The 21,253-nt window shown below is 40.7% G+C and overlaps 1 protein-coding gene across 5 annotated transcripts in view; it reads right to left on the bottom strand.

Annotated features, from left to right (window-relative positions):
* The window catches only part of Rnf214 (ring finger protein 214), a 45,381-nt gene that overhangs the window by 22,299 nt on the left and 1,829 nt on the right, over window positions 1–21,253 (bottom strand). For all 5 annotated transcript variants that reach the window (XM_055621764.1, XM_055621760.1, XM_055621762.1 and 2 more), the window contains exons 3-6: window positions 16,171–16,675; window positions 15,381–15,440; window positions 9,329–9,469; window positions 5,543–5,682 (exon numbers count right to left, since the gene is read on the bottom strand). In XM_055621764.1, the coding sequence (XP_055477739.1) occupies window positions 5,543–5,682; window positions 9,329–9,469; window positions 15,381–15,440; window positions 16,171–16,675 (846 nt within the window). The remainder of the gene's footprint in view (window positions 1–5,542; window positions 5,683–9,328; window positions 9,470–15,380; window positions 15,441–16,170; window positions 16,676–21,253) is intronic.

Consider the following 21,253-nt stretch of genomic DNA (forward strand, 5'->3'; position numbering starts at 1 on the left):
GTTTAAAGCTAGCCTTGTCATCAGAGAGACCTGCTCTCAAAATAACAGAAAGGCTGGGAATATAGACCAATGGTATATTCACATACATATTTCACTACTCTTCCCCCCTACACACACAGATTTTAATACTGCAGTTATAGCAGTTCAAAAAATTTATCAAGGTAGTTACAGGTTCCACTTCATAGCTAACTTTTAACAAAGTGATTCCATGACAAGCTTTACTGTCACCTACAATTATACTTAAAAGCCATTAAAACACCTCTTGCTTCTCTAGCTCACCTATGTACTATAATTTTCTCTCTAGACTTCAACAAAAACATTTGTAATCAATTAAATTCAGAGAAATTAAGGTTTTCTTCACTAAAAAGATTTATAAGCATCTAAACAATGTTATTCTTCTAAATAAACCAATTTAACCTATAAAACAATTTTTCATGAAAAAATATGTTAATTGTGTTAACATATAAATTTTGTTATTTTGAAATATATCACATAAATATATTTTTGTCTTTATTTCTGACTCAGTGAATACAAATAGACAAAATAGAAACAAATAATGTTATTTAGAGTCCTTGTTAATTATTAATATATAAAGACAAAGGCATAGTGACGAACGCCTGGAATGCCAGTTTCACCTACAAACTGAGTTCAAGGCTAGCCTGGGCATGGGAGACATTTTAAAAATAAAGGGGGGGGGTAGAGTGAGCCAGGCAATGATGGTGCACATCTTTAACCCCAGCACTCAGGAGGCAGGCAGATCTCTGTGAGTTGAGGCCAGCCTGATCTATAAATCGACTCCAGCACAGCCAAGGCTACACTGAGAAACACTGTCTCAAAAAACTAAAAACAGAAAAAGAATACAAAGGGTTCTGACACCAAGTATCTCAGCATCTCTCTCTAGTCTTCTCATCGCCACCAACCTCAACCATTAAAGTGTCTGGTTGTGCACTTATTCTCTACCTTTTACAGTATATTTGGTTTTGGTTGGGCTTTGCATTACTGTTGTATTTGGCTTTTTTGAGACAGTCTGATGTAGCCCAGGATGACTCAAACTGGATATCCTGCAAGGCTACCCTTGAACAACTCCTGATTCTGCCTCCAGTTTCCAGGTACTGAGATCACAGGGATAAGTTGTTACATGGGGCTAGTTCTCACTTTCTAACCACTACCTTCTGTCTAGCCATTCCAACCTCTCAGAGGAGTGAATGAGCACTAAGCCCACATGTGTCGCCCAGCTCAGCTGCTAATGCTTCTTCTTCTCAGATTATTTATATGAGTGCTCTATCTGCATGTACACCTGCATGCCAGAAAAGAGCCTCAGATCCCAGTATAGATGGTTGTAGGCGACCATGTGATTGCTGGGAACTGAACACAGGACCTCTGGAAGAACAGACGGTGCTCTTAACTGCTGAGCCATCTCTCCAGCCCTCAGTTTCTTTTCTTGCTACTGTGTGGACTGGCATTGGTGTTTCACAATACCGCTCTTGACATTTAACCTGCACAATGACACGTGAAACTTTCCTATGCCTGTGGTGGACTACTAGCAACTAGATTTAAGCTCTAGCTTAAAGAACTGAAAATCTGGGGAAACATATCAGGAAATATTTCCAAATGCTGGACACCAGGTACTGAATGACTAAGAAAAGGGAAAAAATGAGCAGAGCCCTACAATTGCCCTACACTAGGAAAAAAAGCACATGAAAATTTTGCCAACTTTATCCAAGAAAACCACAAGTCTTTCTGACATAACATGATCAAAGTTTCACTTTATGACACGATACCAGTGAATTATAGACACGATACCAGTGAATTATAGAATTCCAGTTCATGCTAGGGAGGCCGAAAGATAAATATCCCTTACTTGCTGGACAGCTAGACTACGTTCAGTGAAAGACACTGTTTTTGTTTCTGTTTTTGTTTTAAATAAGGTAGAAGGGACTTGGGGGGATGGCTCAGCAGTTAACAGCACTGGCTGCTCTTCCAGAGAACTTGAGTTTGAACTCCCCACCCAAGTACCTACAAAGCAGCTCAAACCATCTGTACCTGAACAACTAAGGGGTCTGAGAACCTTTTCTGGCCTCCTTGGACACCAGGCACACACATCACACAGACATACATGCAAACACATAAAACAAATTAGAAAATAGTAAGGTGAGGAAGCAATTGAGAAAGACACCTGATACCAATTTCTGGCTTCTTCCTGTGCATTCACATACACAGTACACATTGCGCGCGCGCACATACACACACACACACACACACACACACACACACACACACACACGACAGCAATATTTTTATTATGGAAAACTTAAAAAGTTTTTTTTAAGACTTATTTATTTTATTTTATGTGTATGAATGTTTTGCCTGCAAGGATGTATTATGTGGATGTCTGGTACACAAGGAGGTCAAAAGAGGGCATCAGATCCCCTAGCACTAGAGTTATGAATGGTTGTAAGCCACCACATGGGTGCTGGGAAAACAACCTGGTCCTCTGCAAGAGCAACAGTGCTTTTAACCACTGAGCCATCCCTCCAGCTCCTCATGGCAAACTTTTAACATGACATTATGATTTTTCCTGTGCTCTGAAATCATGTTTCTCCAGCTACCATTATTCCAATTAGTCAGGACTCTGGTGGTGCAGTTCTTACCTGGTCATCCACTCTGCCTCAACCCATTTCTAACCACCTACGTGCTCTATCTAAAATGAAATCACATCATCTGGCAGCCCCTCCTTCCTGAAAACCTTGCTCTATGTCAGAAAACCCCAAACAGGTGATGATGTCCTTCATCCGCCGCATTCCTCCACTCTACCTCACACCTCAGTCATCGCTCCCCTGTGTCTGTTGGCTGCCTGCTTGCAAAGTTTCTCCCACTCGCTGCCACCTGATTCCTCCCCTTACCTATGGCCATCACTTCAACTTCTCCAGTGAAATTTCAGACTGCATAGAGTCACTAGTTTTGTTTGTTTGGTTGGTTGGTTTTTGGTTTTTCAAGACAGGGTTTCTCTATGTGGCCTTGGCTATCCTGTACTCCCTTTGTAGACCAGGGTGGCCTTGAACTCACAGAGGTTCACCTGTGCTGCCTTTTGAATGCTGGGATTACAGGCATGCACCACCACGCCTGGCCTAAGTCACCAGTTTTATACTTTTTTTGCCACTTTTACTTTCTACCATGACATCCCCTTCCCTACAACATGGATAAGAATACTTAAGAGAAACACTGACGGGTGCAGCAGCAAAAACCTGTAATCCCAGCACTTGGGAGACTGCAGCAGGAGGAGCACTGAAACCTTAAGGCAATCCAAGACTACACAGTGAGTCTATCTCAAAAGAAAAGAAAAGAAAAAAAGAAAGGAAGGAAGACACTTGAAATATATGTAGAGTACTAGTAAATAACAAAAGGAAAAAAATTCACACTCCCAGTACTTGGGGAGGCAGAGGCAGGCAAATCTCTTGTGAGTTCAAGGCCAACATGGTCTACAAAGCCAGTCCAGGAGAGCCAAGGCTACACAGGGAAACCCTGTCTTGACAAATCAAAACAAAACACAACAAACAAACAAACAAAAAATTCACTCTAGAAACCCAAACAAAGAAAGCTGTGGAAACAACCAGCCCACAGAGTGCTCACTTCGCACACATGAAATTCTAGGTCCTAGCTCTAGCACCACAAGACGGCAGCAATGATAACACTATTTACAATCAGCGTTCAACTAATAAAAAGTTCTGGAGCCTGGGCGTGGGAGGTCAGCTCAAACACTTTTTGCACAAGCCTGACAATCTGAATTCAGATGCCCAGAACCCAGGTAAAAGTTGGCCATAGTAGAATACATAGCTGAGATCCTGAGAACAAACACCTGATGTTGTCCTCTGAGCTACACACTCACACTCATACACACATGCACACAGAATAAACAAAACCTGGGCAAGAAGTGCTGGAACAAGCACCTGGTAGAAGCAGAGGAACAGTACTTTCATGTCAGTCTCTGTTGCACTTTGAATTTGAGGCCAATTAACAAGACTATAATACAAACAAGTGCTAAAAACAGAAAGATAGTATGTTCCAGGCTAGCCTTGGCTACATATGGAGGGTCTACTTCAAACAAATAAACAAAAAAACAAACAAACATGAATCTTCAAGATCACAAGCAGTAAAACTGTTCATTAATTATTACTTGTAGCTATTCAATCAATGGGAAGAATGGTAGTTAGAGGTGCATAAAAAGTAGTCAGTACACAGCAAAAGGAAATTTGTCACAGAGCCAAGACAAAATTATAGACTCTTTAAGATATTACATGTGGGCTGGAGATGGCTCAGAGGTTAAGAGCAATGACTATTCTTCCAGAGGTCCTGAGTTCAATTCTTGGCAACCACATGGTAGCTCACAACCATCTATAAAGAAATCTGGTGCCCTCTGCTGGTATGCAGGTGCACATGCAGACAAAACACTATATACATAACAAACAAATAAATCTTAAAAAAAAAATATTACATGCTTTGTGTCCCTGTCATACTTCATCTTCCCCAAATGCTGCCATGGGTGGAGTGCCAGCTGTTCTGGTCACCATCAACATGCAGGACAATGCTCTGCTCTGAAGACTCTACAGAACTGTTTGGGAATAATCAGTGTGATCCACCTCCTAATCACTCACCAGACTCAACAGCACTGCCTGCCCCCGGCCTCTCTCCCTAATGTTCCTTTGCATGTGAGGTGCCACAGTTCACAACTCTCACTTTGGAAAATACATCAGTAAGTGAGCTTGCTACTTACTTTTTACTTAGCATCACAAATATTTACAATAGCCAAGTTCTTCTCAATAAAATAATAATAAAATGAATGTCAGCAGCATTTAAATAACATTAGCAGAGAATTCGAAATCAAGAGTTTCTAAGCATGTGATTTCAAACAACTTAGAAAATTGAGAGTGCAACCAAATTCAAGGCTTCTTTGGCTCTTTTTACAATATCAAGAAGAGGACACAATCATAGACAGTTCTTTCACAAATGGAGAATGCTGGTGGTGGTGCTGACTATCACAACCATTCAAAACATTCTTATCTGAGCTTCTGGAGAAAAAATGCCCCTCAGGACATAAAGCAAATGAAAAAGGTTTTAACGTAACACAGATCATGGCCTGTGGAGATGCTCATAGCAAAACATTTGCTTTGTGTGCATAACAACCTGGGTTTGGATCCCTTAGGTCTCTAAAATTAGGCACTCAATAGTGCTATGTAGTAATCCCAGAACACACACAAAGATATAGACAGAGAGACAGACACAAACACACACAGAGGCTATAAGATACAAATAAAAATTATGATCATACTTGGAACCCAGCTCTTAACAATGAAACTTCTTTTTTGAAGGGAAGAGGTGCTAGGGCCTGAGCCCAGGATGGGACCACGGAGCTATATCCTCAGCCCTTAATTATCACTTCAGAGCAGTACCAACTCTCTGAACTTCTTTCTTTCATGTAATAGAACTGGCCATTATGCACAGACACACATGCACACAAGCTCTCATGTGCAGCAGCGGCATTTACCTTCTTCCCTTCTCGCAAAGCTTCTCAATCTCAGCTTTCAGGTCCTGCTCCTTCTGCAGGAACTCCTTCTTTTCCTTCTCTATCTTCTTCTTGGTTTCTTCCCGCTTTATGGTCACATCCTGAATAGCCTTCAGTATCTCCTAAATCCCACACAATTACAGTCACACAAATAAAAAAAGAAATGTTAGTTTTTGGTGTTTGGAGTTTTTGTTTTAGTGTGTGTGTGTGTGTGTGTGTGTGTGTGTGTGTGTTACTAAAGTTCTAAACAAGAGCCTGGTATATGATAGGCAAGCATTCTACCACTCATAGGTTTTTTTGGTTTGGTGTGGTTTGGTTTTGAGATAGGATAAGACATAGCCCAAGCTGGGCTTAAACTCAATATGTAGACAGAGCTGGTCTTGAACTCCTGATCCCTTGCATCTATTTCCACTTACTTTTGCTTCTGGCTTTTTGTTGGATTTTTATTTTGTTTTGTTTTGTTTGTTTTCGGAGACAGGGTTTCTCTGTGTAACCTTGGTTGTCCTAGACCTACTTTGTAGACCAGGCTGGCCTCCAACTCACAGAGATCTGCCTGCCTCTGTCTCCCTGAGTGTTGGGATTACATGCATGTGCCACAGCGCCTGGCTGTTTTTAATTTTTTTGAAACATGTTTTTTTTTTTTTTTAATGTAGCCTAGACTTGCCTTGCACTCCCTATGTAGCAAGCCCAGGATGGCCTCAAACTTGCTGCAATCATCCTCTCTTGGTATCCTAACAGCAGATGTTGTAGAGCAACTACTCTATTCCCAGCCTGATAGTTTATTTCAATGATTATATATCAAACAGAACTGAAAGAATCAATTTCATAAATTACTGGCATAAAAGCTAAACCTCTGGAAGAAAGTTATATAAACAGAGACTTCAACTCAACAGGCTAGTTCTAAGAATCACTGAAAATGAAATGTTGGGGTTAGAGAGATGGCTCAGCAGTTAAGAGCACTAGCTGCTTTTCCCGAGGACCCACGGCCAACACCCAGTAGCTCACAATTTTCTGTAACTCCAGTTGCAGAGGATCTGGTACCCTCTTCTGCCCTCCCAGGGCACTTGGTACAAGTGGAGCGCACACATACATGAACACAATACATCCATAGACATAAAGCAAATTTTAAAAATGGGATGTGAGACTGGGGAGAGCTCAGTCAGTAAAGTACTTGTCATATAATCATAGGATGAATTCAATTCCTAGAGCCCACATAAAATAACTGGGTGTGGTGGCATGCCCTTGTACTCCCAGCCTTGGAAAGGCAGAAACAAGAGGATCCCTGGAGCTTGCTGGACAGCCAGCCTAACTCTAGGTCCAAATGAGAGGTTCTGTCTCAAATCACAAAGTGAAGAACGTGCCTCAAGACTGGCTACTGACCTCCATATACATGTGCACCTATCTGCATACATATTCACCTGTGTACACATGAATACACATGAAGGAACTAAAAAGTGGAATGTCCTGGCTTCTACAGCACGACATTCCCTAATACTAATGTTCCAATAAAGACTGAACAAACACCTGACAAGAATGCATTCTTGCTTCAGATAGGACTTTGCTACATTTAACAAATATGCTCTTGTTTTATAATAGTTCTGCTTTTATTGTAAGTGGAATTTTCTGCTTATTTGCTGTGCTGGATAGTATTATATCAACTTGACACAAGCCAAAATCATCTGAAAGGAGGGAGCCTCAATTAAGAAAATGTATCCATAATATCAGGTTGTAGGCAGGCCTGTAAGGCATTTTCCTAATTAGTGATTGATGGGGAAGAGTGTGGCCTATTTTGAGTGGTGCTATTCCAGGGCTTGTGGTCCGAGGTGCTATAAGGTACTAATCACCCAGAGGTGATGGCACATGCCTTTAATCCCAGCACTTGGGAGGCAGAGACAGGTGGATCTCTGTTCATTAGAAGCCAGCCTGGCCTTTAAAATGAGTTCCAAGACAGACAGGGCTACACTGTCTCAAAAAACTAAAAACTGAAAGTAGACTGAGCAAGCCATGTGGGACAAGAAAGTAAGCAGGACCCCTCCATGGTCTCTGCATCTGCTCCTGTCTCCAGGTTCCTGCCCTGTTTGAGTTTCTGTCCTGACTTCCTTTCACAATGAACAGCAATTTGAGAGTGTAAGCTGAAAACACCCTTTCTTCCCCAACTTGCTTTTGGTCATGGTGTTTCATCAGTAATAGTAACCCTAACCAAGACTTTGCTGTCTTACCATATAAGAACAGGAATAAATACATAAATGAATACATTTATAAGCATGTATAATACAAAGGTCATCATCTGTGACTATTATCCCTTTTCACACAACTCTGCCCATAAAGGTAATCACTGTGCTAAGTGCTTCTGTGTTATGTTATCACATTTTGTTTGTTGTTTTTGGGTGGTGCCAGCTCAGGTCCTCACACAAAGCACTGACCCATTTTTCCATTTCTAGGGAGGCTATTTTATATCCATTTTGCATCTTTTTTCCACTTAGCACAACCATACTATGTCAATAACTACAAATATAACTAAACTATCTGAATATTTTCAGGCTATTTAACCATTCTTATAAAAATTCATAAGATTGACTGAAACTTTTTGAAACTACTTTTCCAACCTAATATAATGGTGATTGAGACAGGCTATAGCCCAGGCTGGCCTCAAACTCACTATGTAGCTGAATATAACCTTGAACTCTGACCCTCCTGCCTTTGCATCAGAGAATTGGATTATAGGAATGTGCCGCTAAAGTTTTTAAGCAACACTACAATAAACACTCTATGTCCACACATTCATCTACAAGTTTGTATCTGCAGAATGAACTTCCAATAAGACTGCTTGGTCAAATTATTTACTATGTATTTACAATTTTAACTGACAGGTCTTCCCAAGTTTCCAAAATGAGCATCACAGTTCACAGGCCTCAACTACCTTACTTTATCTCACCCTTGAGAACACTGTTTTAAAAACACTACTTGTATCTTTTCTTGCATTTGAGGTTTTAACTCTTCTACTTTTTTTTCCAGTTTTTAGATGTATATTGGTGGGGGGGGGGTCTTTGAGACAGAATTTCTGTTTTCTATGTAAAGCCTTGACTGTCCTGGATTCCCTTTATAGACTAGGCTAGCCTCAAACTTAAGAAAGATTCACTTGTCGCTGCCTCCCTGAGTACTGGGATTAAAAGCATACATCACCGAGCCCAGCTTTTAGGTGTAGATTTTACCTAAATGAAACCACATTTTTTAAGAGATATAGGAGACTAAATAAGTGTTTACTGGTCAATAAAATCAACAAAATATTTTTAAGTAAATAATCTTTTTCTTTCTAAACAAAAATAGGATCTGAAAAGATGCTTTCAATGCTTATTTTTAACACTTTAAGCTTTTTTGAAAATTAAAAATATGTTTATGCATGCATAAACACACAATTTTTTTGCGGAGATGTAATTTTTTTTAGATACAGTCTCACTACATAGGCCTAGCTGGACTAGAGCTTGCTACATTGACTAGGCTGGGCTCACATTCATAGATTCCCACTTGCCTCTGCTTTCTGAGTGCTGGGATTAAAGGCATGTACTACCACTCATAGCCATACATAAGTAATTTTAAATCTAGGTTCTGCATGAGAGAAGACACACAATACTTATCTGAGTTGCAACTTCTTTTCTTTCCTTTTTTTTTTCTTTTGAGGGCCTGGATGTTGAAACCAAGTTCTAAGAATGCTAGGCAAGCACTCTACTACTGAGCTAAATCCCCCAGATGTCAGGGTCTGCAGACTACCTGGTGATTCTTCATTTCTTCTTCTCTCCTTTGCTGAAGCTGCTTTAATTGCACTTGGAGCTGATTCTCCACCTGCCTCTGCTTGTCCAGAACTTCTTGGTAACGCTCCTTTAACAGAGTTCTCTCTGTCATCATTTTGTCCTATTAAAAACAACAACAAAAGTTTCATTCCCAATTTAATCTCAAGAAGCATTCACCAGTTTTTGTTTGTTTGTTTGTTTGTTTGTTTGTTTTAAGAAAGGGTCATATATAGCTCAGGCTAGCCTCTATCTTGCTATATTGCTGAAGATGATTTTGAACTTCTGATCTCCCATGTGTTGCAATTACAGGTGTACAACACCATACCTAGTTTATGCTGTGTTAGGGATTGAACCCAGGGCTTCCTGCATGATGGGCAAGTATTCTATCCAACAAACTGTATCTGCAATCTATATCTAAGATATGGCTATGCTATCCAATACAACAGCTACTAGCTACATGTGGCTATGTAACCTAAAGTTAATCAAATATGATTAAACAGAAACACCAAGGCCCTCAGGAGCCTAGTGTTGTAACCTGCTTAAACTCTATAGCTCCTCTGTTTAGTTTTTAGCAGAACTGTAGCTCTTCCATTAACACTTGCTGTAGCCTTTTAGCATATCAGAAGCCACTTTGCCTCTAAGTCTCCATTTTAATCATAAGGTGAAATTAAGTTTAAGTTCTCAGGCCTATGTGCCTGAGACCAGGATAAAATTCAATAGTTCAATAACTTGCTGCTCAGAATAAAGCAATAGATGATAAATGCACGCTCTCCTTGAGTTAAGACTACAACATCCTGCTACATTCCATTCCTTACTCCCCGAATCCTAAATCCCAGCCAATCAGTTTAAAACGCTTTGTCTAACTACCGAGATACAATACAATACACTTGGAACAAAAACAATTATGTTTAGCTAGTCAAAATGATGTAATGCTGCCCCCCCTCCTACATCTAGTTGTTACCTAGTTACAGTTTTTTGTGTATATATATATATATATATATATATATATATATATATATATATATATAACTGTCATAGAAACACATCAGCAATCCCAGCACTCTGGGAAGCAGAGGCAGGCAGAACTCTGTGAGTTCAAGGCCAGCCTGGTCAACAAAGGGAGTCCAGGACAGCCAAGGCTACACAGAAAAATCCTATCTCGAAAAACAACAAAACAAAACAACACAAAAAACAAAAAGAGCAAACTAATAAAAGTCTTGTTAAAAAAAAAAAAAAAAGGAAAAAGAAACAGGTTGGCATCATAGCCTGGCTCCCAAGTCCAGAGTATGACCTTGATAGGTCAGTTTTTGTTCATTGTTCAATAAACTTCCATCAATCTGAGTCTGTTTGGGTTTTTGTTATGTTTGTTTGTTTGTTGTTGTTTTTGAGGCAGCGTTTCCCTGTGTAGCCCTGGCTGTCCTGGACTCGCTTTGTAGACTGGGCTGGCCTCAAACTCACAGAGATTGCCTCTCCCTTCCAAGTGTTGGGATCAAAAGCGCATGTCACCATACCCACCCTGTTTTCTGCCTTTTTTTTTTTTTTTTTTTAACCTTTCTCAAAATGGCTCTTTTCCCTTTTCCTCAAAAGTGAAGACTGGCAAGCATTTTTTGTAGAGGGTCATACAGGACATATTTTACATTCTGTGGGTTCTCTGGACTTTGTCACAGCCATTCCATTCTGCTGTTACAGTGGGAAGCAACCTGTAAAGTAGTGGGTGTGTGCACTCCAATAAAACTCATATTGACAAAAACAGACAAAGTCTGGATCTGGCCCACATGCCATGGGTTGCCAACCTTGCTTTAAGCACAGTGTTGAATAATGACACTTTCTGCAGTGATAGAAATAGCCTAGATCAGCTGGGCACTGTGGGGCACTCAGGGAGGCAGATGAAGATGAATCCCTGTGAGTTCGAGGCCAGCCTGGTCTACAAAACAAGTCCAGAACAGCCAAAGCTATACAGAGAAACCCTGTCCCAAAAAACAAAAAAAGGGAAGGAAAAAAGAAAGTGAAAAACAAAGCCAGATACCCACTGAAAAGGGATAGGAAGCCTTGCTAGCCTCAGCACTAAAGTGGACAGGCCCGGTAAAGAGATCTCAAAAACCACAGACTCAGAGCAACTCAGCAAGCTCCCACACAGCTAGGGATTAGAAGTCCCACTGGCTAGATGTGGTGGCTTATGCCTATCATCTCAGCACATAGGAGTCTGAGACAGGATTGCTCAGAGTTTGAGGTCAACCTAAACTACAGCTTGTTTGACTAAAAATAAAAGAAAAGAAAAATAGGTAGTGAGTTTAGTCCCAACACACATTAGATGTGTCACATCCAATCCACTAAATCCACTTCTAGGACATCCAACATCTCTAGCCTCCTTGGCCTTTGCACTACCTGTATATAACCACACACACACACACACACACAATTAAAAAATAAAAACGTTTGTGGCTCAGTGGCTAAGAGCACTCACTGTTCTTGCAGAAGACCAGTACTAGTTCCCAGACCCACATAATGGCTCATAACCATTCACTCAAGTTCTAGGGATCTAATGTCGTCTTCTGACCTCTTCAGCCACCATACATACACACACACACACACACACACACACACACACACACGAGGTGCACATATATACATGTAGGCAAAACATTCACACACATAAAATAAGCCTTCACATAAAATAACACCTTTACAGAGCTGGAAAGAAAGTCCTAACTCAGCAAAGTCACCCTCCGGTTTCCACATGCATGCTGTGACACGTGTGTACTATATCAACCACACATCATACACATCTACACACATAATGGCAATAAACAAGTAAATTGAAAACTTTCATTCTCTTTTTTTTTTTTTTTTCGGTTTTTCCAGACAGGGTTTCTCTGTGTAGCCCTGGCTAGCCTGGAACTCACGCTGTAGACCAGGCTGGCCTCAAACTCAGAGAGATTCGCCTGCCTCTGCCTCCCAAGTGTCGGGATTAAAGGCCTGAGCCACCACCATCCGGCTGAAAATGTTTTTTTTGTTTTTTTTAAAAAAAATACTTTTTGATCTATCCCTGGCATTTTGTGGCTAAAGTTGCATTCTTCACTTTTCTTTTCAATTTTTTTTCTTTTTTTTTCCCCCTCTCTCTTTTTTTTAAAGCATATCTCTATATATCCCTTAGCTGTTTTAAAACTTGCTATGTAGACAGGCTCTTTATTTTTAATTTGTGTGTGTGTGTCTTTGTGTGTATTTGTGTACACAAGTACAATGTTCTTGGAGCCTAGAAGAGGGTGTCAGATCCCCTAGAGCTGGAGTTACAGATAGCTGTGAACTGTCTGACACTGGCACTGGGAACTGTACTCAGGTACATTCTCTTAACCACTGAGCCCAAGGAAGCTGGAGATGGTGGAACTCCCTGCAAGCGGAGTTACAGGAAACTATGAGGCATTGAATGTGAGTGCTGGGACTAAACTCTGGCCCTTTAGAAGAGCAGTAAGTGCTTTAACTGCTAACCTGTCTTTGCAGCCCACTCCTTCCTTAATATGGGCTCTGGGTCATCAGGCTTGAGTGACAAGCACTTTTACCCACTAAGGCATCTCATTAGGCCTAGGGGACTCTTTTAATAGATGAATATCTTCTACCTAAAATTTTATTGTCTTCTTCTTCCTCTTCTTCTTTTTATACAACATGATCTTTGCAACCAGGCTGGTCTTAGACTCAAATTGTAGCCAAGCTGAACTGAAACTTCTGATCCTCCTAACTTCAACTTCCCAAGTGTCTATCTAAAGTTTAGAAGCCAACAGTTCTTCTGCTGCCACCCTTGCTCAGTAATCATGCCTTTTTTTGACAAACTTAAACAAATAAGCAAATAACTACTAAAGCAAGATCCTGTCTTAAAAGACAAATGTGGGTTGGGAACGTAAGTCAGCTGGTTAAGTGCTCAACTGGCATGCACAAAGCCCTGGGCTTGATCCCCAGTACTTCAGGAAACAAGCATGGTGGCAGCATGTGGGTAATCCCTGACATTCAGAAGGGAGGCAGGAGGACAGTCTGAGGCCAGCCTCTACTAAGGAGTCAGCTCAAGGCCAATCTAGATAAAATGAGACCTTTTCTCTAAAATAAAAATAAATAAAACTCCTCACTATCAATCAGTCTGGGGGCACTCACCTATAACCTCAGCAGGTGGGAGGCTGAAGTGACAGGATTATAGCCTCAAATCCAGCCTGGGCTACATAGTGAGACTCATCTAAACAACAACAAAGCAAACCAAGTACTAAGAAACAACATAGAAAATAGATTAAGTGAGATGGAGAGATGGCTCAACGGATAAGACCACTGTCTGATCTTGCAGAGGTCCTGAGTTCAATTCCCAGCAACCACATGGTGGCTCACAACCACTCAACTCTGATGCCCTCTTCTGCCATGCAGATAGAGCACTCATAAATAAAATAAATAAAAAAATAGATAAGCAACACATATGAAAAAGATATGAGTACTAAAAAAGTGAAATTAAGCTTAACAATCTAGAATGTAAGACTGAATAACTCAAAGCCAAGACTGAATAAATCAAAGCCAGTATACTGTGAACGACTAACTATACCCAAACTATTTTATTTGGTTTGCAGAGCCAGCTTTTTGAGACAGCAACTTATGTATCCAGGCTGGCCTCAAAATCACTGCACAGCGTTGAACTCCTGATCTCCTTGCCTCTACCTTCCATGTGCTGAGTGTGCCACCATACCCAGCGAAGATCAGCCTTTAAAAACAACAGTGGGGTCAGGCTTGATGGTGTATGTCTTTTAATCCCAGAACTTGAAAGGCAGAAGCAGGGAGATCTCTTCGAGTTCAAGGCCAGCCTGGTCTGTATAGCAAGTAACAGGCTAGCCAGAGCGACACAGTAAGAGCCTATCTCAAAAATTACTAATGAATAATTTTTTTAAAATGATAAAAATGGAGCCTGTCAGGGTGAGTAACCAGGGTAAGAGGGGAAAAAAAAGAATATTGCTAAACACATGGGGATGTTTCATCTGGAAAGGTTTAAGCTTGAAAGTTAAGAACGGGCACTAGGCTAGTTGTGGTGTACACCTTTAACCACAGCCCTCGGGAGGCAGAGGCAGAGGCAGAGGCAGAGGCAGAGGCAGACCAATTTCTGAGTTCAAGGCCAGTGTGGCCTAAGAGTTCCAGGTTAATCAAAACTACACAGAAAAACCCTATTTTAAAAACAAAACAAAATATCTTACATTAAAATCTTCTTGGAACTTGGAAGGTTAAGTCAGGTGCATCAGGAGTTAAACATCACCTTCCTACATTGTGAATTCAAGGTCAGCCTAGGCTATATTCGACCCTGTTTCAAGCAAAGCATTAGTCACATATGATGGCTTGTTCCTTTGATTCCAGCAATGCCATAGAGAACTGCTATGAGCCCAAGGCTGGCCTGGCTACAGAAGAAGAGCTTTGTCAAACACAGAAAGTGATGGACATGATGATAGAACAAACTTCTAATCCCAGTACTCAGGAGGCAACGCTGAAAATTTGAGGCAAATCAGAGCTAGACAGTGAGAGCCTATCTCAAAAACCAAAAACAAAAAGCATAACAATTTAAACTGCATGTACAGAGTAGTAAATAGAAAACAAGTTCCATTACTAAACCCAATTAAGAGGTGTAGCAAGGGGGGCTGGAGCAATAGCTCAGTGGTTAAGAGCACTGGCTACTCTTCCCAAGGACTCAGGTTCAATTCCCAGCACCCACATGGCAGCTCATAACTGTCTGTAACTCCAGTTCTAGGTGATCGGACATCTCTATACCAACGCACATAAAATAAAATTAAATTAAAAAAAATAAGAAAGTGGTGTAGCAAGAACTAGAGAGCCCACCCTCCCTTCTTAGAACTAGCATAAGAAATATGCTAAAATGTAGCAGGCTGAGTTAGGCAGTCCATTCCCACTGTCAGGGATTTTTATGAAGGAGATTTGTGCTTTTCCCAACCAAGATGACAACGCTTCTACATCCTGTATGCCAATGGCTTTATGTGACAATGATGTTTTAAGTACACACTTACCAGATTCTTTTCAATATCTTGGTCTGTGTTTACCTCTGAATCTGCTGTCTTAAAGTCAGTCTAAAAAAAAAAAAATTAAGAAACGATTATGTTGAGGACTTTAAGTCACTTTAACACAGAGTTATTCTGGAGTTATTCACCCAGAAACCAGCAACAAAGAGCAAAGCAGCAATGCAATCCTCGCAAGAGACACTGCCATCTTTAAGAGAAAGCCACGGATCTCAGAGAGTAATTATGGGCAATTCACTGTGCCCATAGTTCTCCCTAAGGCAGCAGAAAGTGGATTCATGTACTCCTTAAGAGGCAGACCAGACAATCAACAAGAACATCTAACATTAAGGACAGAGATGAAAAGTATGAATGTTTGCTGGGCAGTGGGGGTATACACCTTTAATCCCAGCACTCAGAAAACAGAGGCAGGTGGATCTCTGTGAATGTGAGGTCAGCCTGGTCTACATACTGAGTTCCATGACAGCTAGAGCTGAACAGAGAAATCCTGTCTCAAAAAGTAAAAAATAAAGAAAAGTATAAATGCTAAGGATCTACACCAATCAAGTTTTCATCCAAAGTTACATGGGGGTCCTAATAATCCCTGCATGCTATACAATAAGACACTAGCTTTCTTGTTTCTGGAATAGCAGAATGAAGCCATTGCATGGCACTACATGCAAACAGCATGATGATTGCTAGGAAAAAAAAAAAAGGCACAGTGCAGTTCTCCACCATATAAGAGAACCCAACCCTCACCTCCCCCCAATTCCATTTTAGTAGCAGAACCTTGATACTTGACCTGCACAGCAATGTTCTGAGAGAGCTTCAAGGAAGAGCCATCCTGATCATCATCCTGATCTGCTCTGACTCCTTCAACCCCATTTGCAGGAAGCACTACAGGCCGGAAATCCAAGCCTGTGTCCCTGCCACCTTCCTTCAAGGTGGGGGCTGCTGGGGATTTCTCTTCAGAGCAATTCCTGGAGGCAAGTTGTTTTGAATGGCACCCTGCTTTAACAGACCGAGTGACTGGTTGGAGGGTCTCCCGGAGGCTCGTGTCCCCCTCCTCTCCTGCTGGGTTGGTCAAGTCCTTCAAATCAGACTGAGATCCGCTGCCAGAAAGACACAAGGTTGTGGCTACCAAGGTTTCTCCTAAAACTTCCTGGTGCGCTGCTGTAGGATCACCTGCTGATGAGCTGGAAGTCTGCTCTGGGTGTTCCAAATGAACATTTCTATTACTCTCCTTGGTGACCATTTGGTTACTTGGCAGAGATGAGTTCTTCTGTTTCTGAGCAGAGTCTTTGAGACTATCCAAAAAAAAAAAAAAAAAAAAAAGTTCTGGGATGAGGTTGTAGCTCTGTAGTATGTCACCTGACTAGCATGCCTCAGACCCTAACTCTGTTCCCTGCACCACAAAAGGAAATTTCTCTCTTCACTTAGCTTTCAGAAGATTAAATATGGTACTTTGTTTTTCAGTGCTGGGGATCAAACCTATGCTGGACAGTGCTCTACCACTGAGCCACATCCCTAACACCCCCACTAGAACAAAACTGGACCCTACAGGCCTTCTCCATCATCAGAACAAATTAGTTTCTACCCAACAATTTCTACCCCATAGACAGGTAATCTAGCCTGCAAGGAGAGAACTTGAGAAAGTTCTAGAATGGACTATAGTAAGTGCCTGAACACAAGTGACCTAAAGATCTAAAAATAAATTCTCAGTGCCAATAACTTTTATGAGTAGGGGAAAAAAAAACAACAAACAGGACAATGCTAGGTACAGTAGTTACATATACTAATTCAATTATGCATAATATTTTCATAAATATTTATATGTTTTTTTGAGACAGGGTCTCATTGACTGGCCTTAAACTCAAAGGTAGCTACCTGTCTCTAACTCCAAGTGTTGGGATTAAAGGTGTGCACCACCACACCTGGCAAAACATTGTTTTTATTCTAACTTCATGTTCCACAAAAATAATTTTCCTGGCCCAGCAAGATAGCTCAGTGGATAAGTATTTGCCATATAAGCCCTGAATTCAGTGCCTGTAGCCTACAGTGGAAAAAGAAACTGCTAAAACTTGTCCTTGGCCTACACACACACACAAACACACACACATATACACACACAAATTTAAACTAAAAATAGTAATTGTTCTTCAAGCACATCACACAAATCTTTGAACAAAACCACTATCTGATTCAACAGTTTGCCAGAGTGGAGTATCACCTCAAGTAGTTGAGAGTACAATTTCACTTTGTTTTGAGGCATCATGTCTGGCCTGGACATGGTCACATGTAGCGTAGACCAGCCTCAAAACCATGGCAACTCTCCTGGGACCAGCCTCCATGTGCTAGGATTCTGGGCATAAGCTACCATACTGAGCTGTGAAGGTATAATTTTGAATCCATAACTGAAGGATTATCAATGGAAACTTTATTTCATATAGCAAACATACATATATTTAACATCTGGGATGAAAATTTTGTCATTTCTCAAAGACATTTAATATTTAATTTTCCCTTCATCTCTAGGTCTAGGGAATGAAGCCAATTACACATGCTACATACACACATTTTTCACTAAGCTATAGCTAGTGTTTTTGTTTCTTTGTTTTGTTTTGTTTTGTTTTTTGACACAAGGTCTCACTGTGAAGCCCTGATTAGCCTGGAACTCACATTTAAATAGATCAGTCTAGTCTTGAACTCTTAGAGACCCACCTACCTCTGCTTCCTTAGTGCTGAGACTAAAGGTATGTGCCATCACACTTGGCCAATGCAGTACTTTTTCCAGAGAACCTTAAAGCATACTTACAATTACATCCAACATTCACAGTCTTTCACTAACAAGTTAAGTCAATGTCAAATTAGAGGCTGGAAAGATGGCTCAATGGTTAAGAACACTGGCTGATCTTCCAGAGGACCAGGGTTCAATTCCCAGCACCTACATGACAGCTGACAACTCTCTTAACTCTACTTCTAGGGATCAATACCCTCCCTCAGAGAGACATATATGCAGGCAAAACAGTAATTTATATTAGGTGGGCATGGTGGTGCATGCCTCCAATCCTAGTCCTCAGGAGGCAAAGGAAGAAGAATCTCTGTGAGTTCGAGACCAGCCTGGTCTACAGAGTGAGTTCCAGAACAGCTAGGGATACACAAAGAAACCCTGTCTCAAATAAAAAAAAGAAATAAAAACTTAAAAAAAAAAAAGTGTAAGTCAAATTTCTTTGCTGTTTTCCCTCTCCTCTGCACTGTGTTTAACAGTCTGTCAGCTCACCCTTTAAGTAGCACCAACACAGGCTTCAGGTGCTCTTCCCACAGAACAACTGACTAGCTGTGATACAGAAACTTTACAAACACACTCAGTAACCAACCTATCTATCTATCTATTTATCTATCTATCTATCTATCTATCTATCTATCTATCTATCTCCCAAGACAGTGTTTCTCTGTGTGGCCTGGCCTGGCTGTGCTGGAACTCACTCTGTAGACCAGGCTGGCCTCAAACCCAGAGAGCCACCGACCTGTCTCCTAACTGCCAGGAGTAAAGGTACGTACCACCACAGCCCGGCTAATTTTTATTTATTATTTTAGTGGACCAATAAGTTTAATTAGAGTTAGTGCAGGAACATGTTTGAAGGTTTATATCCAGGAAGAGCAAGACTACTAAAGAAAATGTTCCTCCCCCAGCAAACACTCAGTGATTCTTGTTGAGAGCTGACTGTGGAATGGAGGACAAAGAACTTAATTATAAACCTGGGCAAATACAGTACCTGGGCTTAAATCAAAACTCTATTACTTACTAGCTGTTTGCCTCTAGACAAGTTATTTCATTTCTAAAATAGAAATAGTACTATCCACCTAACATGGATCACTCAATATCCTTTAGCTGCTGTTACTACTGATAGTAACTAGGACATGGCTGCTTGTATTTAGAAAATTAATACAAGTAGAAATATCCAAGTCCATAGAAGGCTTAACATTTCCCCTATTACTCATTCACTAACATGTATCTCTTATTTGTCTTTATTTACTTATTTATTTGGTGACAGAGTCTCATCAGTTCTTCAGGATGGCTTTGAACTCATATAACTGAATATGACCTTGAATTTCACATTTTCCTGCCTCTACCCTAAAAATGCTAGTGCTACAGGTATGTGCCATCATACCTGGCTCAAATATCTCTTTTTAAAAACAAATATTTAGCCAGGTGTGGTGGCATACACCTTTAATCTCAGTGCTTGGGAGGAAGAAGCAGGTGGATCTCTGTGAGTTCAAGGCCAGCCCAGCAAATTATTGACTCAGAGTTCATAAGTTCAGACCCTGACTCTAACAGTTCTGTAACTTTGGGCAAATTGCACACCTCTCTAGGTCTGATGCCTCAGCTGTTACAGGAACACTACCACCTGCCTTCTGGGCCTGGCATGAGGTCTGAATGTGTTAACATGCATAGACTTGTTAGTGCAGTGTGACCTACTATATTAGGTCTCAGGTCCTCTCATCAAATTAGTTCAATATTGCATACAACAGTGTATTAAGTACTCTTAAGAGGCAAGGTTAGGCAATTACAACTTCTGCTTTTAAGACTTTGGAAGAGAAAGCTGAGTATGGCATCCCACATACTTGGGGGACGGGGAATGAAGGAAGGAAGATTAGCCTTTGCTACGTAGTGAGTTTGAGGTCAGCCAGAGTCCCAGGAGACCCTGTCTCAAAAATAAACAACAGAGTTTTGTAGCCAGTGAAATGGCACAGTGTGTAAAAGTCCTAGTCTACCAAGCCTAGCCACCTGACCTGAATTTCCCTGGACCCACAGGATGAAAGAAGAGAACCAATTCTGACAGATTTTCCTGATCTTCACATGAAAACTGTCATGTATGTCACACACACAAACACTAAATTTAAACACTTGAGAGGTAGTATCAGATGGATCTCCAAGAGTTCAAGGTCAGCCTGGTCTACACAGTCAGTTCCAGGCCAGCCAGAGCTACACAGTGAGACCTTGTCTCAAAAGGAAAACTAATTAATTAATTAATTAATATAATAAAAATAAATATGGGTGGGAGAAAAAAAGAATACATTCAGCCAGTCGGTGTTGGCATGTGCCATTGATCCCCACTTGGGAGGCAGAGGCAGTCGGATCTCTGAGTTTTGAGGCCAGCCTGGACTATAGAGTGAGTTCCAGGACAGCCAAGGTTACACAGAGAAACCCTGTCTTGGGAAAACAAAAAAAAGAATAATACATTTTAATAAGAAGCAAAATTGGTACATTAAGCACTAAGATATATTAACAAAGACATCAAGATGAATAGATATACATATAGTCTGTTTATATTTTGTACATATACATCTGTATATATGTATATACATAACCAGGTATTTTATGTCAGTAGATGGCTCAGTAGATAAAGGTTTGATCCCTGGAACTCATATAATAGGAAAAAAACAACTCCACAAAGTTATCCTCTGGCCTCTAGATGAACACACCTCTCCTACACCATCATGCATAACATACAATAAATGATAATTTTTAAAAACATGAGAATGGCCACACATAGTGATTCAGCAATAATCAGGAAGCAGAGGCAGGTGGATTACTCTGAGTTTGAGGTGAGCCTAGTCTACATAGTGAACTCTGGGCTAGCCAGTGAAACCTTGTGTAAAAAAAAAGAAAATGAGCATGATACAGAAGAATAGTTAAACACGGAGCGTGTGAAGACAAGTCAAGGAAACATATGCATTTATGATATGCTGATTCCTGTCCTAACCTAGCATGCTTAACCAAGTATTAGTTGCTATGTTGGGTACCATACAAAAACCAAGCAGTCCCTACTAAAAATCATCATCATCATCATCATCATCATCATCATCATCATCATCATCAT

This window comes from Psammomys obesus, unplaced genomic scaffold (assembly GCF_907164565.1).
Source record: "Psammomys obesus unplaced genomic scaffold, mPsaObe1.curated_primary_1811, whole genome shotgun sequence".
Lineage (NCBI taxonomy): Eukaryota > Metazoa > Chordata > Mammalia > Rodentia > Muridae > Psammomys > Psammomys obesus.